General features: G+C 38.0%; 3 protein-coding genes across 13 annotated transcripts in view; 2 read left to right on the forward strand and 1 right to left on the reverse strand.

Annotated features, from left to right (window-relative positions):
* The window catches only part of LOC131664255 (autophagy-related protein 16-1), a 124,363-nt gene extending 112,279 nt beyond the window's left edge, over positions 1-12,084 (reverse strand). For 2 of the 4 annotated variants that reach the window (XM_058935208.1, XM_058935207.1), the window contains exons 1-8: positions 11,619-12,084; positions 11,202-11,460; positions 10,933-11,095; positions 10,767-10,855; positions 10,109-10,162; positions 9,462-9,600; positions 7,932-8,037; positions 6,208-6,350 (exon numbers count right to left, since the gene is read on the reverse strand). In XM_058935208.1, coding sequence (XP_058791191.1) covers positions 6,208-6,350; positions 7,932-8,037; positions 9,462-9,600; positions 10,109-10,162; positions 10,767-10,855; positions 10,933-11,095; positions 11,202-11,460; positions 11,619-11,748 — 1,083 coding nt within the window. In that variant the 5' untranslated portion in view covers positions 11,749-12,084. Of the gene's footprint in view, positions 1-6,207; positions 6,351-7,931; positions 8,038-9,461; positions 9,601-10,108; positions 10,163-10,766; positions 10,856-10,932; positions 11,156-11,201; positions 11,461-11,618 lie in introns of those variants that run through there. The other 2 variants (XM_058935209.1, XM_058935210.1) reach the window with 2 other exon arrangements.
* A 433-nt stretch (positions 12,085-12,517) lies between these two features.
* On the forward strand, positions 12,518-13,314 carry LOC131664305 (uncharacterized). Its single transcript, XM_058935279.1, has 4 exons — positions 12,518-12,578; positions 12,624-12,862; positions 12,952-13,037; positions 13,119-13,314. The coding sequence occupies exons 1-4, from the start codon at positions 12,518-12,520 to the stop codon at positions 13,312-13,314; spliced, it is 582 nt and encodes a 193-aa protein (XP_058791262.1).
* An 877-nt stretch (positions 13,315-14,191) lies between these two features.
* The window catches only part of LOC131664233 (peripheral plasma membrane protein CASK), a 40,745-nt gene continuing 34,817 nt past the window's right edge, over positions 14,192-20,119 (forward strand). For 4 of the 8 annotated variants that reach the window (XM_058935168.1, XM_058935167.1, XM_058935170.1 and 1 more), the window contains exons 1-6: positions 14,193-14,286; positions 14,381-15,172; positions 17,388-17,500; positions 17,815-17,920; positions 18,014-18,091; positions 18,808-18,983. In XM_058935168.1, the coding sequence (XP_058791151.1) occupies positions 15,114-15,172; positions 17,388-17,500; positions 17,815-17,920; positions 18,014-18,091; positions 18,808-18,983 (532 nt within the window). In that variant the 5' untranslated portion in view covers positions 14,193-14,286; positions 14,381-15,113. Of the gene's footprint in view, positions 14,287-14,380; positions 15,173-17,387; positions 17,501-17,814; positions 17,921-18,013; positions 18,092-18,807; positions 18,984-20,119 lie in introns of all 8 variants that reach the window. The other 4 variants (XM_058935169.1, XM_058935172.1, XM_058935166.1 and 1 more) reach the window with 3 other exon arrangements.

Here is a 20,119-nt window from a genome sequence, read left to right on the forward strand (position 1 = left end):
TTTCGAGCCGCTGCAAAAGTTGTTCTCTCCCTCTCTCTCTCTCTCTCTCTCTCTCTCTCTTTCTGCCCGAGCTACGTGCTTGACAGCAGGCTTGAGCTTTCAGGTGGTAGCCAATTCATCAACAAGCCGGAGAGCTTTTCTCGACACCCCACTTTCTCTCTCTCTCTCTCTCTCCCGCTCTTTCTTTCGCTCGTCATAAAAGCGGAATGGAAAAAATCAAACGAAATCTTTTCTTTTCGCTCGGCTACAGCAGGGCTGCATTCAGCCCAAATACGAGTATAACGGCTCTGCTCTGATCGAAGAACCGTTGTGCCTAATTATTGTATGACAAAAGCTACAGTCGCGTCGCGTGAACAACAGAAACCAAGTATCCAGTTGATAATAACGGGCTGCAGCTGGGCTTCTCGAACCGAGAGGAGGCGCTTGCCTTGGGAGTTTGACTGGCGAGTGTAATTATTGTAATAAGCAACGAGATGGATGAAGGGACGCACAGCGTGTGTCCAATGCGAGCTCATTTCAATCGGTTGTGCAGCCCGCTGAGCACGGGGAACGATGCTTATAGGTGATAACTCGAGCGACGTTGTACGTTGCGCGCGCTCGACTCGCACCAGTGAGAGCAGCCGAATCGCATTCAAATCGTGTAATCATTGTCTCGAGCGGCAATAAGCGAAAGCCCGACATAATGCGAGAGGAGTGTCGGCAGGATTAACGTCGGGATTACAGGTTGCAGCGGAGCGAGGCGCGAGAAAAAAAAACGATGGCCATCCATGACGCAGCCAGGCGTCTTTCGCTTGCTTTCCCTCTCAACGTTGACAATGCAATTTGTAGCTCATCGCAACGAGCACGGAGGCGTAACTCTGCAAAGACGCCATAGAGACCGGCTGAGTGGCTGGCAGAGGCTCCAGACTCGCGCGCGCGAGACGTAATTATATCGTTGCGAGTCTGTGACCAGTCGACACTTTGCGCGCCCAACCGCTGAATCGACGGGTCGACGAGCGACCATCGATCAGCCTGATTTCGCCGTCTCCCACAGTGCGTGAGCCAATGTACGCACGTATGCCGGACGGCGAGCTTCGTCGTTAATCCGCCGTGCCACGTGAAGGCCTCTCTTGACCTTGGCAAAACTCTGACAAATGCTGCCCCTTGTCTGTCGAGTACCTTGCATCGTTTCACAAGTTCTTGCCGCTGTCGAACCTCAAGCGTCACTCCGCTTGACGCCTACACACGTCCTAGGTAAATAACTAAAATGCGAGGGTTCCCCCAGTACCCGTAGAGCAAATGTTAATCCTTTCTCTCGCGCTCTCACATTATTATGTGTTTAATCGAAACCACTATAAAAACATGTGCAGATAGTGCAGTGATAAAGAATACAAACGATAATAATGATAAAAATCTAAGTAGAAAAAATTGGATAACTAAGGCTATCATGATATCATGCCAAAATAAAAGAACTATTATATAACTTATGGAAAAAAGATAATACTTAAGGGTGAATATAAAATTGAACGATTCGTATTTACGTGAAAGCACCTATAGGAAACTTTTGTACCGCCAAACAAATGCTCATTTGATTCTGGTGAACATATAAAGACAAAATCCCCAATTATAAGAATGTAAGTGAATGTTTGTATTTTTAGATCAATAAATTTAATTCAATTCAACTCATATTTTTTTTATTTCAAAAAGATTAGTGATATGTCTTAATTTACCATACATCAATTTGGACAATTGGATTGGTACTACTATCATGATTTCATTCTAAAGATTAAAAGTTGTTTTTAACATATTCGCCAATAGTTCCCTTCCTTGTTCTCGTCAACTTTGCTTTTTCTCTTGCTATAAATTCTACCATTTTGGGTGTAAGTTCAAAATCCAAACTTTTCATATATGCATACCATTCTGTACCATTGGGTTCCGTTGGCTCTCCACTCGAGGAGCGTTTTACAGGCAACATCAGTTGTTTCATTAATTCCCGGTTTCGTTCTGTATCAATGAAAAATGGTTTTGTCATCACAAAGCACGTGCTGAGTGCATAGGCCATGATCTTTGCATTTAGACAAATTTCCTCAATATTTTCAATTACATGGAATCGGGCATTTTCGGACCTTTTTGAATGCATCAGTGTTCCCGCTGCGTGAATTAAAAAATAGATGTGAGGATTGGCAGCTGCAGAGTAGTAGGTTTTCGTAACCAACCCAAGGTCCAATTGGTACGGGAAGTAGGAATCAACTTGGGCTGTCTCCTCTGTAGGACTCAACATTTTATGAGCCTCTGTCACTGCCTCATCAATATACAGCCAGTCCAAAAATAAATTTATATTCGGTATGCCTGCAAGCTCCTTAAAATTCTTTATTAAGAACAATCCTGAACAATCTTTGTAGCGAGATTGCAATGTACTAATTCTCATTCTAGCTTTCTCATGTGCCGGGAACTTGATGAAAAACATGTCAAATGCCGCTACAATTTTCAGATATGAGGGATCAGCACACCAGGATGAGAATAATGATCTAGGTGGAAATATTTTTGATTGGTTCCCCATTGCGGTGAGAAGAACAAGAATTTTGTTTTTCAGCGCATTGTAATAAGAAGAATGGACGATGCCGTTTAGTCTGCTTGGGGCTAGTAGTAGACATGCAATCCAGTCAAATTCTTCATTTGATGGGACTTTTATCTCATTGAGGCCCTCTGCTTTGTCTGTTATTAATTTTACATCTAGCAGGTCCATTGGGTGTACTTTATTGGAATCTAATCCTAATGTGACTCCATAGCTGACCCAGTTGCCTGATAGTTGTGTGGCCAATGATTGACTATATGTGTAAAGAAAGAATTTAACTGTGTTAACTCCAAGTTTTCCCATCTGGATTCCAGCCTTTACTACCGTTCCGATTGTCTCTGAATCAAGGCCTTCTGCAGATATTTGGACCTGAGGTTTCTTTCCCGGATTCGATTTGAACCATTCCAAAGGGTATTGGAATAGTAGTGTTGTTGATGGTTTCTTGAGTGTGCATTTCTTTTCTGAACCTGGAGTGTCCATTTCTTTTTTTAATATATTTTTTGGAAAATCCACTGGAAAAACCTCAGGAAAAACCTCTGGAAACTATTTTGCCTTGATAGCAGGTCCCAATAGTCACAAGCAATCTTCCCGGAAAAGCCTCAAGAAAAGCCACTGGGAAAGCCTCTGCAAAGGTCACTGGAAAAGCCACTAGAGAAGTCTCAGGAAAAGCCACTGGAAAATTCTCTGGAAAGGCCACTGGAAAATCCTCTGAAAAGTCTCTTAGTTTGGCAGCAGGCACTGGTAGTTGAAAGTGAACATCTATCCCTGATAGAAGGTTGGAAGGCTTCAGAGAGATCTGAAGTTGGTTGAGCTGCTCAAATTAATGGCCGGAATGATCTGGTGCACTGACTATACCTTTGTTCAGAGCGCTCTCTCCTGTATGTCACATTTTAGGAAATGGAACAAGATAGCCGATAAAGAGTCGCCCTCTGGTGAGTTCTGAGATAAGTTCTGGGTGAATTTGTGATGTCAAAGAATATTTGATTCCAGTTGCTACTTGTAATCCAAAATATAAAACAAGTATCATCAACAATCATGTTGTAAGTTAACAAGAAGCAAGACTCGACCAGTCGTTGTTGTGGCGAGATAAGAGACGAGGCCAAGTATTTACTTTTACTGTTTGTAAAGCCATGACGTCACAATTGTTGACCATGGATTTGAGCAAAAAAGAAGCCAGCCACACAAAAAACTGATGTTGAGGTGAAAATTGGGAAATGCACGCCGAGGCCTGAACAGTCGGTTTCGATTAAACAGTATGTGTTACTCAATTATTTTGCAGAGTTAACACGCAAGCTCGCGTCCTACAAAACGTAATAAGCGAACGCTTTGGTCTTTCATATTTTTCGAGTGCTCTAGCCTCGGAATTGCACCTTCGCTGCTTGTCTCTAGCCCCCTAACTGAACAAGTTCAACAAGTCCTTTGTATCGTTAGTTTCGTAAACAAGGCTTTTTCGCATAACACCTTTCCTCGTATGCGCCGATAAGGGAACTAAGGTGCAACGTTAAGCGTTAAAATACGGAAAATAAAAAACTCGATCCTGATGGACCACTCGCCAGCCGCCTGAGCGAAAGCAGGGACAAGCGAGACGCTTACTTTGACATACATCGAACTGATATCTACAGGTTGTTCCTTATTCCGCTTAGCGAGAAAGTCTCGGGCAAGTAAAGGCGTGCCAATTTCGTTAGTCGGGCGCTCCTTCGTTTTTGGCTACAATCCAAGACATTAACGCGCCTGGCGTCTTTCTACGAATGCAATATCTCTCTACGAAAGTGCTCGCTCTGATTTCAGCGTTTACGCTATGTTCCCTAATCCACTCTTGAAATCTGCTTCTTTTTTTTCTATCACTCGTGTTCTTGTTCGTACGTTTGATTCGCCGGCACAAGACAATCATAATGCTTAATCAGAGTCCCCCGAATCCACGGTTAAAAGATGTTTCATTCGACTATTTTTCATGTCTTCCCTACAGCAATCTCGAGCTTTTAGCGTGTCGCTTTAGCCGCCTCAGTCAGCGGGATATGTTTTTCCATCCGCCTTCTTCCCAACCCATGCTCTGACCAAGTCCTTGCTCGCAAGAAACATCAAGAAACAAGAAGACTAGCGTCTTTCAAAGTAATCATGTTTCGCTGCCAGAGTATACACGGTGACGAATCCCCGTGCACTGGCCAGACTGGTCACTGCGCACAGTTACCGAGGCCGCAGCTAGTGCCATGGCTTTCAAGCCACTGCGAGGCCGGGCTGTTTGCTTTGCCTCGCCAATGCCACCAAATTCTTATTACGAAGCTTTTCCTTTCAACGGACCAGCCGCGGTGAAAGCGCGCACCGGGCAAAATCGAGGCCGCGACAGCCATCTAAATCAGATTTGCAGAGCGACAAATGGAAAACCGAAATATTCGAAAGATTCATCGCGAAATCAGGGCCGAGTAAGTAGATGGAAAGTAGATTGGAAGGCCTCCAGAAGAATTATTCGAGTGTTTGAAGGCGACTCAAGTGTATTTTGCTAAGTCAATAGACATTCGAGCTGCGGGAGCTGCTGTACTGCGCGAGGTCTGTCCGCGGGAAAAGGCGCGCCGACACCACTCGGGAATTAAATCAGAGCGAGGTTCAGACCGGAGCGAGGGAGCGCGGCGACGCCTTACAGCGTGTTTTACGGGCCGCGGTACTAAAAGACCGCCGCACGCTCGATCACGCGTACAGGGCATCGCGGAGCCGAGCCTGTTTTTATTCAACGACTGCTCCTCGAAGTGTATCAAGCGAGCCGAAATAGCGCCCCCCCCCCTCCCGCGCGCACACCGTGATCGAGTGCGCCGCGTGCCGTGGTTCCGCTTTGATAACGCGCGGCACGGGATTGATCGTTACGTGTCATCGCGCGTAATGGCTTTGGGGCGCGCATTGAAAAATATAGACGCGGTCGTGGGCTCGGCCGGAGAAGGGTAGGGGCAGGCTCGGCTGCAGCGGCCAGAGATTGGCTATCCGAGAGCGGCGGCGTGCGCGCGCGAGGGCGAGGGGACAGCGCGCGAGGTCGGGCGAGTAGCTTCTCGGGACGGAGCCGAGCTGCGCGGCTGATCTCGCGACGCGAACGAGCAAGCAGCTACACGAGCACCGCGAGCTCTTCCGAGGCGGCCATTTGCCTCCTCCTCTGACCAGCTGGGGCATCCTATTTTTCAGCTGCCCCGCGGTCGGCCATCCGTCAGATCCGCTCCGCTCGGCGGGCGAACAATCGAGCCGTGCAGCCTCCTCGCTCCGCGCCGCGCTCTTGATCCAGGCGCGTTTCGTAAAGGCTCCGTCGCATTCAATTTTTCAAATTTGGCACGCTCGCTTGCGGCCTCCCAGCCAGCCAGCCAGCCAGCCAGCCAGCCAGCCAGCCAACCGGCCGGCCGACCGACCGCCGTGCCGTCTGCAGCCACCTCGAAAGCTCAATCGCCCTCGTAGACACGTAAACTCAATATTTGCCCAACAGTCGACTATCCATGATAACCCCGTTATTGAAACTGAACTGAAGGCGAAAGTCTACTTTAACTCTTTTTATCCTCGCTTTCATCCATCTACAATTACTCGTTTGCTGCTTTCCTTTGTTTGTTTGAATTTCTCGTTTCTTTTTCTCCAACTCTGTCCAATAAACTTTTTGAAAATAACAAGCGAAATCTCCCACTCACCCTTAATCGCAGGTCGCCGACGGTCCAGACGCGAGTGGCGAAGTCATTGGATGCTCCTAGTATCAAATTGCCTGTTGAGTCGAAATCCACTGACATCACCCCGGCGTTGCTGCCCACAAGCATTCCTTTGCACTCCGACGTTCCTGCAATCATAATGTTTCGGATGTTTTATTTGTCGCAAAACGCTGGTGCTTAATAGAGACTGATGTGTACTACGGAAATGCCAACAAAACCCAACCTGATCACAAAAGATATTTTTACTATCAATACCCTATAATTCACAAGCTCTTTTGACACTCGCTTGAATCTGTGATAAAATAATATTAAACGAAAAATATCGAACAAGCTTTCAAAGGGCTCTTTTCATTTCAAATTCATCAGTGATTATTTTTTTAAATTTACTAAGTGCCAAATGTATATTTCATTTAATCGCGAAATCATTAAAAATTTTACCTGCTCTCAAAACTTGAATAAGAAATGAAATCAACATTTGGTTGAAATGCTTATATGCATATTCAAATTCACTGTCTTCTTGTCAATATTCGCGTATTCAATTTATAATACTATTTCACAAAAACTAGCCATTAGCAAAATTACATTATATATATATATATATATATATATATATATATATATATATAATTGTGTGCGTGTGCGCGCGCGGGTGTGTTTTAAGAAATTTTTTTAAGAGATGCAATTCATTAAAACTCTTATCAATATTTTACTTTGGCAACATATGAAAAATTTTATAGGAAAAATAGGTTGGTTAGTAATGGCTGGAAAAAATATGACGTTTAATGATTGAACAGAAACTCTCTTTCTCTTTGTCAGTTTTGAGTATTAATCTCAAATCATTCAAATTACGCTATAGAATAAACGTACATCGTTATTTCTGAGATTTTATAATGATTTTTCAAATAGATCAGCGTAAATTCACAGAATTGATTGACGTTTTGCATCTAATTCTATCAAATGTCCTCTATAAATAAAATATATTAGCTTCAAGGAGAAGAAAATCAACTTATAATAACTAAATAATTAAGGACAATGTTCCTATTTCGTTAACTTACTATTAGATCTGATGAATGTATCCACATTTCGAATAAAATAGTTACAAAAATAACAAAGATATAGCACATTTTTAGATCAGCTTATATTTGTTGTTACGCTGTTCAGACTTATATATACTTATGTGTGCTTCGTAAACAAGAAATTAAAAGTATTCAAAAAAGTATGAAACGTGATACAAAGAAAGAAACTCGACGGAAAAGTCAACAAACCTAAAGGCAAATTGTCCCATTGTTAGTTTAGCATGTTACAAAAGCACATTCAAAAAACGTAAAAATAACGAGGCATTGCATGCAGTTAATGTTTTCATAGACATCTGTATGAACACAATACTCGAAGGATAATGCGAGCCTTATGTTATTATATAACCGAAACTCACACCTCTGCCACAGTGATTTTTTTGTATGAAAATAAGACAAGCGTATCATGAAATATTCGGAAGATCTGTGACACGAAATGACGAGCATTTTATTATTACTTTTTTTATTCATCTTGTAAAATACGAGTAAATGAATTTAACTCCGAAACACTAACTTCATCTTGACATAAAAATATGTTTGTGATTTTTAAAGAGAAACTATTTTTATGTATATTAGGTTAACATGCCTTTTAGTATCTTTGTAACATAGTATGTTTATTAAGAGCCAATGAATTACCTTTAGTGATGTCCCATAATTTTACTTTACGATCGGCTCCGCCAGTAGCAAAAATTTTGTCGGTAGGAGACCATCTGCAGGCATTCACTTCACCTTCATGTGCATTCTGCAACGTGGTTGGCATTTGGTTACATTTAGTCATTGAATATGATTTTATGCACTAATGAATTCAACAACATTTGTAAATGCTCTTCCTTTATTACATGCAAACTATTTTCTCAATTTCTGCTCATCAAAGATATCTCACGAATCATTAACCAGATCTTTTAGAAAAAAACCATTTTATCTGTTTCACGTGAACACGAAAGTGCATAATACTTCATTAATGGAATTCAGCTCTTGACTGACATACTTCTGAAATATATTTGATTAATTTTTTCAAATAAAGCGAATTGGGTCGCAACAACTGCAAATTCTTTCACAATGAAGTGCTTAATTTATATTGGGAAGAAAATTCAAATTAATTGATTAATACTTAATCAATATTACTACATACTTCACGATAACATTATGATTCGAAAATTTAACGATATATTTAGCAATTAATAGTGACATAATCTAGTATAAATTGAACTTCAGTTGAGTATTAAATTGATGGCTTTGTAAGACAGTAACAAAATATTGATTTTAAAGAACCACCGATATCATATTTAAAGAAAGAAAATTTAATAACTTTTACATTTATATCGTTAAAAACTAATTGAGCATCATAAAAAGAGAATGTTTTTTTTCCACGAGCAAATGTAACATAAAAAAGCGGTAAGCATTAATTTATAAGTGTTCTTTTCCAACTCATTATTACTTTATCAAAGGAAATATCGAGCAGCTAATTCATTTTTATATGAAATAAAACTACGCTATATGATCAAATTAAATGCTAATATCTAATAAAATAGGCTAATATAAATTTACTTTGTAGAAATAAAACTGTTTGGCTATTATTTGTTATAACGTATATTAAATACTCTTATGAACAGTTACAAAAATAACAGTTTTTCATTAACAATAATATTAAAAATAACAAATGTACTTGAATAACCGTTCTTTTAAATACAATTGTAAATTGCTCTTCTATAAAACTATGTACGTAACAGCTAAAAACTTCTTAATTTTAGCCGCGTATAAATAATTTAGCTAACTATTGATCTTTTATTTTAATCGTTATTACTTAACGTAGTTTCGTAATTATAACAATAAGAATGACCTATAACAATATGAAATGATAACAAACATTGAATGCCGTAGATAAAGCATTGCAATAATATATTATTTGATTAGATCATTGTATAATCGTATTATATTTTGATTGCAAAACAGTAACATGCCGTAAACTCAAGTCAAGTCAATTGATATAATAGGTATCGAAAGTGTATGAATTTCGTTAATTAAATTGTTACTGATTTGGAGAGATTAATTATCCAATAGTGAAAAAATGAATGAATTAATTTACGTTTTCTACAAGCGACTTGACTTGATTATTATTCATAACATTATCAGAGTAACAAGTTTTTTATCAAAACGTTAACGTACAAATTTGATGGAGACTTTAGTAGGCACCGAAGTCGGATAACCGACAGTTCCTTCTTTCAAACTAATATGATCAGGACTGGCAGATTGTGTATCTCTTGCAGCATCTTCCAGTTCTTTTTGCATTTTCGCTTGTCTTTTTCTAGAAATAAGTAATTCAGATTATTAACTGTCATCGATCTCTTGCGCTCATTAATGAAAAAAAATAACTTCAAAGTTAAAAGCAGTTTATAACAATGTATTACTCATGCATGTTTTACAGAAAACAGCCTGATAAACTATGGATGGCTGAGTTTGTGAGATACTGTGTAAAGTGCTTCTCTACAAAGAGATCAAATAAAAATCCAACAAAAATATACCGTACCAAAAATACCCACAAAAAAGTTAGCAATAGTAAAAAATTGACCGTCATTTCGTCTGTTTTTGACGTATAATTATTAGTACTTATAAGTTGGTATGTGCATCTATTTATAAATAAAAAGCAAATGTATGTATGCCTTCATTAGTTAGAATAAAACTCAACACTTTGTTGTAATTATATGTCGTCATACGAAGAAAATATCACTTAATGTTTGCTACCAGCCCAAAAGCGATTTGGAGTTAAAATTACGCTTTTTGTCGCATTTTCTGCTTCTTTTCAATGAACTTACCCGAACTTAGAAATGGTATGCATCAAAAAGGCTGTCGGGCTGGTAAAACTCTCACTGAAACGAAAATGTGAAGCAGAGTGAAGTGACAAACACTGCAGAAATGCAATCAAGTGTTTGAGTTGAGCCATTTGCACAGATAACAATTGAATAATTCTTGAACATTTCTTCTGTAGCACAAAATATTTCAACAAAAGAAATAACGGACTCGGTAATATTGCAACACCAAAAATATTATTATTTGCAATTTGTATAGTTGTTACAAGCACCAAGAATTGATAAGTATATATAAAAGTTAGGGCGTATAAATGTTATTACAGAAAACAAGTAGGAGTAAGCTTAATTTTTTAAATTATTGTGGGTTGAATCAGAAATTAAGAAATCAAGAAAGAAGACTAGCCATGCATTTTTTCTACTATGATTATATAAAGATCCAAATAAGGGCTGTGTATAGCAATAATACAACAATATTTCTATTTAATTTATATTAAATGCAGTTTCTTTAAAAAAATAATTGATTTATAACATAATTCGGCCACAATCAAATAAAACTACATACTATTTCTACACTTGTAATTGTAGAAATTGCAATAAAACCATACCAAGTTAATAATTTTAATGACATAGGCATGCAATTCTATTGATATTATTTATTACTTACTTTAAAAAATTGTCATTCTCTTCATTCATTTTCTCAGCATCTTTTGCTTTGTACTTTATCAATCGATCAACTAATTGCCGATTTTCTTCCTATTTAATAATTAGATTAATTAAAATGAACAGTTATTGAAACTAAATGGATAGTTTATGTCAATGAAAGTAATTACTTGAGCTTTTCTCAGTTTTTCTTCCAGTGATGCAAAAGCCAATTGTAGAGCTTGATGCTCATCCTTCAACATTTGATTAATATTTTCAAGTTCTTTTTCCTTGCATATATATCTTGAAATCTCAGAACGTAAGCCCGCAATGATTTCAGTGTTTTCTGTCAAACTTAAGGAAATAGGTTCTCAATTATTAGAAACATGCTGCATGTTATGGACATACATTGATCTGGAATTATTATTTATTTTTACTTAAAGTAAATTTTTTCAAATACCTTGCTTCTTTAGCATGGAGCTCTTTTGTTATTTCTTGTAACCTATTGTTCAAATCTACAATCTGTTGAGTATGTTCACCTCTTCTTCTATGTAATGTAGTCAGCTCATCAGCTTGAGCTAATAATTTTGCTTCAAGAGCTGCATTGGCAGCTGTGCCAGGTGTACAACTAGTCAATTCACAACGTAACTTTTCATTGGATATGGATAATTGCAAATTCTCTCCTCGTAGAGTGTTAGCATTATCAAACAAGCGATTGTCTATGGAAAATAGAAACTTAATTACTCTACTGAATCTTATTCAAACAATAAAAATTGAGTATTTTAAAAAATTAGACAAAATAATACTAAAAAGTAAAATATTCTCTGTTTATCGAAAAAAACTTGAGTATTGCAAATAAACTGTAATAATATCTTACGCAAAGTTATAAGATCATAGAAGCATTGTGTCTGAGTTCTGTTTCGATCGCGTAGTTGAGAAATAAGATGTTTTCTCCAGCTGGTATTCTCGCCAGATTGATTACCTAAGCCTGCTTCAATGTTCGCCATTGTTTGTCTATTTTCAATTGTTATTATTTAATAAATCTAAACAAATGACTTGTTGGTTTGAACTAGGCAAAGTAAACAGCCTTGTTGACAAATTTAGAATTATACACATTGAAAATAACACTGTAAGATACTCCTAAATTTATAAATTCTGCGTATTTTTGTTAAAAACAATCGTTGATCATGATATATGTTTCGGAATTACCGAAGTTAAGAAAATAGCGTTTCTATTAGAACTTTTGTAAAAGCTCATGTCATTACAGTTTGTCAATTTTACAGTTCAATTATTAAATTACTTAGTTTAACCTCCAAATATTTCGCACTGATAGAAAACTGAAAAGTCCGAATACTCCGAATCGTCCGAAAGAAAACATTGCTCGTGCACGCTCCCTAGAGTCTTTTTCAGTAAACTCTAAGCCTATTCAGCTGGTGATAAGTTAGAAAATATCAAATCAGATGATACGTATATAATTATGCCAAATTATTATATATATTCTTCTTATTTTTTAATTAGTTTTATCTACTGTCATATTACAGCAAGATTCGCAAATTGTATATAGACTTATAAGATGTATAAAATTTTGTTTCATTTTACGACTTTACGATATATATATACCATCATTCCTAACTTCACTTCCTATAATTGTTATTTTTTGTATTTATATTTACATAATAGTACCTATTTATTTTTTTCCTTTTTGCTATTAAAATTACATAGTCAATCTTTTTAATAAAAAATAATTAGACCTTTCTTTCAAACAAAAAAGTCGCAATGAAATATTTTGAAATTGATGTGCAGCCAACGAAAAAAAGTTATGAACAAATCTTCTGCAGTACAAAAAGGTTATAAATTAGTCAACAAACGATGTTATAAACAGTTGAGTTGAATGCCACATGGAAAGGTCCTTTTGAGATTTTACCAACAATAACACTTTTGGAGAAAGATATATTCATTTTCAGAAAAATTGGTTTAAGAGGAAAGATAAAGGCGCCACCAAGCAGGCAGAATCACAAAGTTTCATATCCTAAAAGAAAAGAGGAAGGACCACTGCAGTATTCAATTTATTGTATTGTGAATAGTGGATTTTTCAAAAGTAAAGGGAATTTGATTGCTTCGGTACCAAGAACGTTCAATGACACAAGCTTCGTCAATAACACTCTAATTTAAAAAAAATTCAATTTTTCTTTTTTTGTGTTTCATTGTAGGTTGCTCGGGGATTTCTGCACCTTTACAATAAAATTGCAAGTGACAGTGTGAAAGTTAAATATTTAGATTATTGGGAAGATTCAGGGTATACTATTAAGTTATGCACACTGATTTCACTGTTTACGATGCAAATTATCATTACTTATATTTACTTATTTTTATGCAGCGAAAAATTAGTTATATTGAATGGAATAAATCATAAACATTTACAATACCTCGCTAAAGAATTGTACTTTGCTACAGTAGGTATTCATTCGTACTACAAAACATGGAGCAGAAACAAAGTTTTGTTGGTATTATCAATTCTCGGAAGAGAAGAAGATTTTGAAGACCTACTAGAAGGATTACCTGAACTACGGTAAAAGGTTAAAAACTAATTTCGCTGTACAGACAATTTTTGTATTTTTTTCAATTTGGTAATTTTGCATACATATCTTTTTCTCGTTACAGATGCAGATAGATCTTCAATTGGTATTATAAAAAAAAATGTAAATCTAATTATTTAAATAAATATGACTTTCCACTTTGCTTAAACCATGTATAGATTATTAGTACTCAAAAAATAATAACAATAATAATAACAACGAATAAATATCATAACATTTTCAGCTGTTTTTTAAATATACAAGCTGTTCCTACGGAAAAAAACCAAACATATATGATTCAATGTAATTTTGGTTTGTATACTCAACTGAATTTAAAGATAGATGTAGGTGGAAAATGAATATGCAATTTATTATGAATAATATAATTAGCTGACGAATGAATGCATATGTAGTGTAAGCATCAATGATCGAGTAGTTTAGAATGTTTGACTGCCATCCTGATTAAAATTGGCCTTCGATTGCGGGTATTATGGTGAGAGAATTGTTTGTTAATTTATAGGAGACTTCCGGCCCCGGCACCGGCAAGAAAAGTAAAGTATTCGTGGGCGTGTACGTGCCTTGCATGACACGAGTGAGAGCGAACTGATGTGCGTGTAAAGTATTGCAAGAATTAACGTAGCTGTAAGGTGAAATGAACTGGCAAAAAGAGAAGAAAAGAAAACTACACCAGGTTGAGAGAAATGGAGCATGAGCTGAGTTGAGCTGACGAGCTGAACTAGCAACGATCAAGACAAGGGCAGGTCAGTCGTATAGGTATATATCGGCTGCCTTGGATGGTAGAAAGAGAGCGAGGCGCCAACGCCACGCCCGATAAAGCAGCTCGAGCTTGATACACCCCGAGTCTCGACTCTCGACTCCGCCGTGTCGTGCGGTATACGCGGATACGTTAAAACCTGTGCACGTCCGTGTGCAAGGCCACGAAGCAATAATTGAGTAAGCATAATGCAGGTGAGTCGAGCCCGCCGCATGCGGAGGTCAACATCTGGTTGCCGCAGACCGTGTGCCGCACGTCATATGCAGGCGTGTATCATCGTGCTTGCAGGCAATTGGTCACTGTGAGGGGATCTGGGACTGCTGGCGAGCAGCGACCGGGCTACAAGTGTTATCGTGGGCGGCGAGTGCGACGACGACGTCGACAGATCTGGAGCGACAAAGTTGAGCACGAGGCGGGCCTGGACGAGCGTTTGCGGCAGGCGGCGCTGGCGACTGGAGTCGGCGCCATAGAAGGACGTCTGCGGACGCAGAAGGGCGGCAACAGCCAGGCCAGCAGGCGCCGCGCTTTATGCAACCAGTCGGCACGCTAGCTGCCGCGCCAGCTCAGCTCCGTCTCGTTTCGTTCGGTCGGTGCTGGTGCTGTTTTTCCCTCTCGATTCGCTTGGTCCGTGCGCCGCGGGTCGCGGCGGTGGCCACCACTCCGCCAAGCCAGCTTCTGCTGCTGGCTGGCGCTGCATCGGCGCTGCGCGCGCCTCATGCGCCCTAGCCTACAAGCAAACAAGAGCAGCGACAAGTCGCGAGTAGAAGCGGCTGCTCGAGCTTGACTGGCGAGTGCGCGCGTGCCGCCTGGTGCTGCTGTCACAGCCACAGTCGCTGCCGTTATCGTTGCTACTGTTGCTGCTACTACTACTCCCGTTGCATGACACTCAAAGGGCCTGTGAAACAGCGCGAGAGCTAGCTGTGCCAAGGTGGACACTGCAGCTACAGCGGCAACGGCGCGCTAGTCTCCCGGGCGGTGTCCCCTCTCGACTCTCCACACCGCTGTCGCTGCCGGCCCCAGCATGGCGGACGACGAGGTTCTCTTCGACGACGTTTACGAGCTTTGCGAGATTATCGGCAGGTAAGTGTCAATTAGAAAGCAAGTGTACTCCTTATGCGACTGCTGTCGCACACAATCATCGGTCATAGGACAAGATGCGTACACACTGAGTACTATCTCTCTCTCTCTCTCTCTCTACCTCTCTCCCCCTCCCTCCCCTTTCTCTCTCTCTCTCTCTCTTTCTCTCTCGTGCACAGTAGGTTCTCGTTAGGGAGTGCTTTTCTCATTTCTTCGACGAGGTTCCGTCTCGACTGTCAGTAATGCACGCAAACACCAACACCCGCCCACACTTATACACGCACACACATGTACATACGCATGTACAGAAGCGTCGGCTGCTAGCCGAGCTAGCGATACTATTGGGGGCTAGCGAGATGGGTCGGGTCGCTCGAGCCCAATGAGACAAAAATGTACAGGGCGTGATACCACTGGCAAAGAGAACAAGTCCATCGGTCATGGTAACTTATGGTCTGTTTTATATACGCAGTTCAAAAGGTGGCAGTAATAATGAGCGACGATGCGTCGCGAGTCAACCAAACCCATTCTACGCCAATTGCTGGCATTGTCCCTTCTTTGCCCTGCGTTTGTTTATCGTAAGGTTGCCGGATAACCGTATGTTTCTCTCTGCGTGTACGTCATGTCTGCCCTCCAGCCCCATTATCGTCTGTTTTCCCTTGCAATGTCTGCCTATGTTGTTATTGCTGCTGTTACTATTGTCACTGTTGCGTATGACGCTTGCTGGCGTATATTGACGTGCGCGCGCGTGTATGTGTGTGCGTAGACACATCGACTTTGTTAGGATCGTGTAAACAAGCTATCCATTATGCTGTTAATCGAGAATAAGAGTTCGACTACGCGAAGCTTGCACAATAATTACTTTCCTACAAAATTATTATATTCATCTTCGAAAATTAAGGATAATAATCGTGGATATTTTGGCGATTCAAACAAATTGATGATTGATAGCGTTGAGTGCAGGGAGCGTCTCGATAAAGGGCAAAGCGATGAATTATGGCGATGAGTGCGAGCAAGCGCGTATAGGTCGTAGGATGTAGTGGTGTTCGAGGAAGAGCGCGCGATGCGAGATAGGATACCGTGTCACGCATAGTAGCAGGCCAAGTTCGCTAAGGTGACAGATAGTTGGCACGGCATGACTGAGAAGACCAAGCTAGCCAGCAAAAGAATGTACTAAGTCGCGATTTGTCGAGGACTTTCCAATCGGAGCTTCTTGCACTACGTCAGTTATATGAACACGGCCTCTTGCTCGTAAGATTAAGGGAGCATGAGTAGTCGCCGAAGTCGCCTAGACAGTACTTAAGCCTTCTAGTCTCCTCCCAGTATCTATAGCACATTAGTTTCTTCTATAGATATTTCTACACGAAATGTTTCGAAATTTATTTGTAGTTATCTAGACATAAAGATTTAATGATGGCCCGATGGTAGTTCTTCCGAATATTGACAATTTGTCATTTAGGCAAGTCGTTTCACCTTATCTTTATTTTATCTTAACTAGCAACATTTGCGTTATGTCGTTACCAAAAGGGAGATTGAAATAATACTCAACTTCTTCAATTTTTTTTCAAATAGAAAAAAAGTATGTTTTTCTATTTTTCGTAAAGATCATTTTTAATATTGTCGATATAAAATTTTGTAAATTTGATTAACGATGAAGCCCTGTGCCTCTATTTAATGAGACGCGCAGCAACTCCAATTAAAGCTCTTAGCAAGACAAATAGAATAATGATGCTAATGTATCCATAAAGGTTCAAATGAAAAGATTCTTTTAGCAACAAAAATACACTTAAAAATATGATGTAAAAATAGTCAAATCATATAAATAAAAAAACCGAAATACTCATTTTTTAGGATAAAGTGAGTTTTTATTTAAACAACTTTTATTAAGTCGTATCTATATTGAAAATTACCATAATATTTACCCAGAAAAACGGTCACTTGCGATAATGAGATGTTTCGTAAATAGACGGTTCAATTACAATACGCATTTCCAATGTACAAAGAGTGATGAATTAAGATGTAAATAAAGAAGTATTGAAAACTCGCCGAGCCACAAATGTTGAAAAGTAGCAAAAAAAACTAGTTCATCAACTGCATACTATATTCATGAAAGTGGTAGGAAAAACACGAAATCGAAAATAAATTAGTTAAAATGTATTATAGTAATTGGCACGCTGACACGGAATTTCAAAATTAACCGATGTTCGTTTAACTATTTCAGGGGCCCGTTCAGCGTTGTGCGGAAATGCATTCACCGTCAGACCGGACAGACCTTTGCTGTTAAAATCGTTGACGTGGCAAAATTTACCTCAAGCCCAGGGCTCAGCACAGCGGGTAAGCCAATATTGCAGGCTACAGCTAAGTGATCTATCTGTGTATTTTGATAATCACGAACTCGTGCAAAGAGTCTATTCAAATTATACAAATAAGCGCTCAATTGTCTGTTTGATAAGATAATGATAGACATCCGAATTCTCACGCTACATGGGGTAGCAATTATGTGAAAATCATAAATAAAAGCCATATAACTGTAACAATTCTTAATTTTTTTTATATAAATTGGCGTGCAATTAACGGTGCAACATTTGTTTTAATCTTGTAAAAATTGATGTAAAATCATAATTTTAATAAAAAATGATTTATTCCAGATTTGAAACGGGAAGCGACAATATGTCACATGTTGAAGCATCCGCACATCGTGGAATTGCTAGAAACATATAGCTCCGAAGGAATGTTGTACATGGTTTTTGAATAGTAAGAAATATATTTGATAAATCAGTTATCTGGAATCGATGGAAAGACATTTTAAATCAACAGATGTACAATGATTCTATTCATATGTTTCAGCATGGATGGATCAGATTTATTTTTCGAAGTAGTAAGACGTGCTACAGCTGGTTTTGTTTATAGTGAAGCTGTAGCAAGGTAAGTGTTTTTTTATCTCTCGCTTACGACTGTCTATGAACTGGTACAATTTGGATCTTCACTAAACAATTCATTTTATTTCCGTGTTAGGAGCATTTTGTTCTAGTGTTGTTACGTAATGCTTCCGATTTGTCCAAAAATGCCTTACTTTAAAAAAGTTTTGTTTCATTTTCACGTTGCATACACACTCTTTCTATTCATGTTATTAACCTACAGAACATATGAAACTAAAAAAAAACTAGGGCTCATCACGTGGCATACTTTTGGCACCCTTTTTGTCTGTAGAAGTGCTAAAATAAATTTAAAAAGAGAATATGATTTATTATGATTTTAAAACTTTCATAAAATACGTAAAATAATAGCGTTAATATGAATTTAAATTTGATAACATTTTTACTTTCTTGCAGAGCTTTAGAAATGAGTTACAACGTTACGTAAAAAAATTAATATATATTTGGGTGTTCACGAAGCTTTGCAGTGATTGAAATTTTGAATATCTAATAAACCATAATATAATTTTCAATATTTTTGTACTAATTCAATGTACGGAATTCGATTTGAAATCCAGATTAACGCTATCATTTTATATTTTTTATAAAAGTTTGAACAAATATGAAAAATCCACTTTTTCACTTTTACTGATACAGAGAGTATTCACGTGATTTTAACTCTGAATTAAAAAAAAGCCAATAATTTTTCTTTCATTGAAATTTTAGTCACTACATGCGTCAAATTTTGGAAGCTTTGCGGTATTGTCATGAAAATGACATAATTCATCGAGACTTAAAACCACAGTGTGCTCTCCTTGCCGGCAAGGAGAATTCAGCTCCAGTGAAACTACGCGGATTTGGCGTGGCAGTGCAGTTGCCATCTACGCAAACTAATGGTGTTGGTACGTTTATCAAAATATTTTAATGCTTTCTAGTTTAGCTACTTTTAAACTCTGTTGTTAATAATTTCTATATGTAATATTCTACTTTCTCCTGCATCTCCAAGAACAAAAATGGTACGATGTTAACTTGTTCTTTTATTTTACGTTGTACTTATGAGACAACCTCGTATACTATTTTTTATTTCAATACTAATTATTTTTTTAACTTCGTAATAATAGTTTCTATGGACGAAGCTGGTGGTATAATATTTTATTGAAAAATGTAATAATCGTCATCTTTTGATCTCCTAAATAATAGAAAATTCCTAGATACCTGCATTTACTGTTAATAAAGTAACGCCACCGAGCTTCGTCATAAATGTTCTCTTCGCCAGCAGTATTATAGAGATTTGCAGTACCTAAACGCGGAAAATTGGCCTTTTATATCAAGAAAAATTTTAAGTAAATTCTTTCAATACAAATTATTCTTTATATAATAAACGGATTTATTTTCCATTGCACTAAAAATGAATCCTCGTGGTATGTATATTTTTAGTTTATGTTTCAGTTCATTATAGTTGCAAACTAATTTCCATTCATAACAAAAGGATTCTTTTGATCCAAGAAAAAATATCCATTTAAAAATATGATTAAGGTCTCTCAAGATATACATATAGTACACTAAAATATGGAAAATGTACCTCCCTAGTTTTACCTCGAGTATGTATAATAACGAGGAAAACAGTATATGACTCAAAAATTTAATATTGTACGATTAAATTCCTTCGATTGTAGCTCGTTTGACCAAGCTGATTATTAAAAAATAATTTTTGAAAAATCACTATTCTTCATAAACATTAAGTTTCAGTGATTTAACTAAATTGATAGGTTAGTGATGTGTTAATGAATAAATTATTTTCAGATAATTATCTTGATTAACCGAGCTGCAATAAAATCGATGCCATTGTATACGAAATTATCGAATCATATACCTTTTTCCGTGTTATTCTACATATTCGAGATAAAAGTAGTGAGGAAAGTTTTATTTATTTAATGTATATATATAGGTATATAATATAGGTATATAAAGAGGGAGCTTAAACCAAAAAGAATCCTTTTTGTAACAAAATTATTTCATTAAAAATCAATTTTTCTTC

Source organism: Phymastichus coffea, unplaced genomic scaffold (assembly GCF_024137745.1).
Source record: "Phymastichus coffea isolate CEN01 unplaced genomic scaffold, Cenicafe_Pcof_1.1 PCOF00043, whole genome shotgun sequence".
Taxonomy (NCBI): Eukaryota; Metazoa; Arthropoda; class Insecta; order Hymenoptera; family Eulophidae; genus Phymastichus; species Phymastichus coffea.

Excerpts from the sequence above, each read along its gene's own strand:
- LOC131664305 (XM_058935279.1), top strand. The coding sequence starts at position 12,518 with ATGAAATATTTTGAAATTGATGTGCAGCCAACGAAAAAAAGTTATGAA. Across the intron at positions 12,579-12,623 it reads TTATGAACAAATCTTCTGCA|TTGAGTTGAATGCCACATGG; the intron begins GTACAAAAAGGT and ends TGTTATAAACAG. Across the intron at positions 13,038-13,118 it reads GATTATTGGGAAGATTCAGG|CGAAAAATTAGTTATATTGA; the intron begins GTATACTATTAA and ends ATTTTTATGCAG.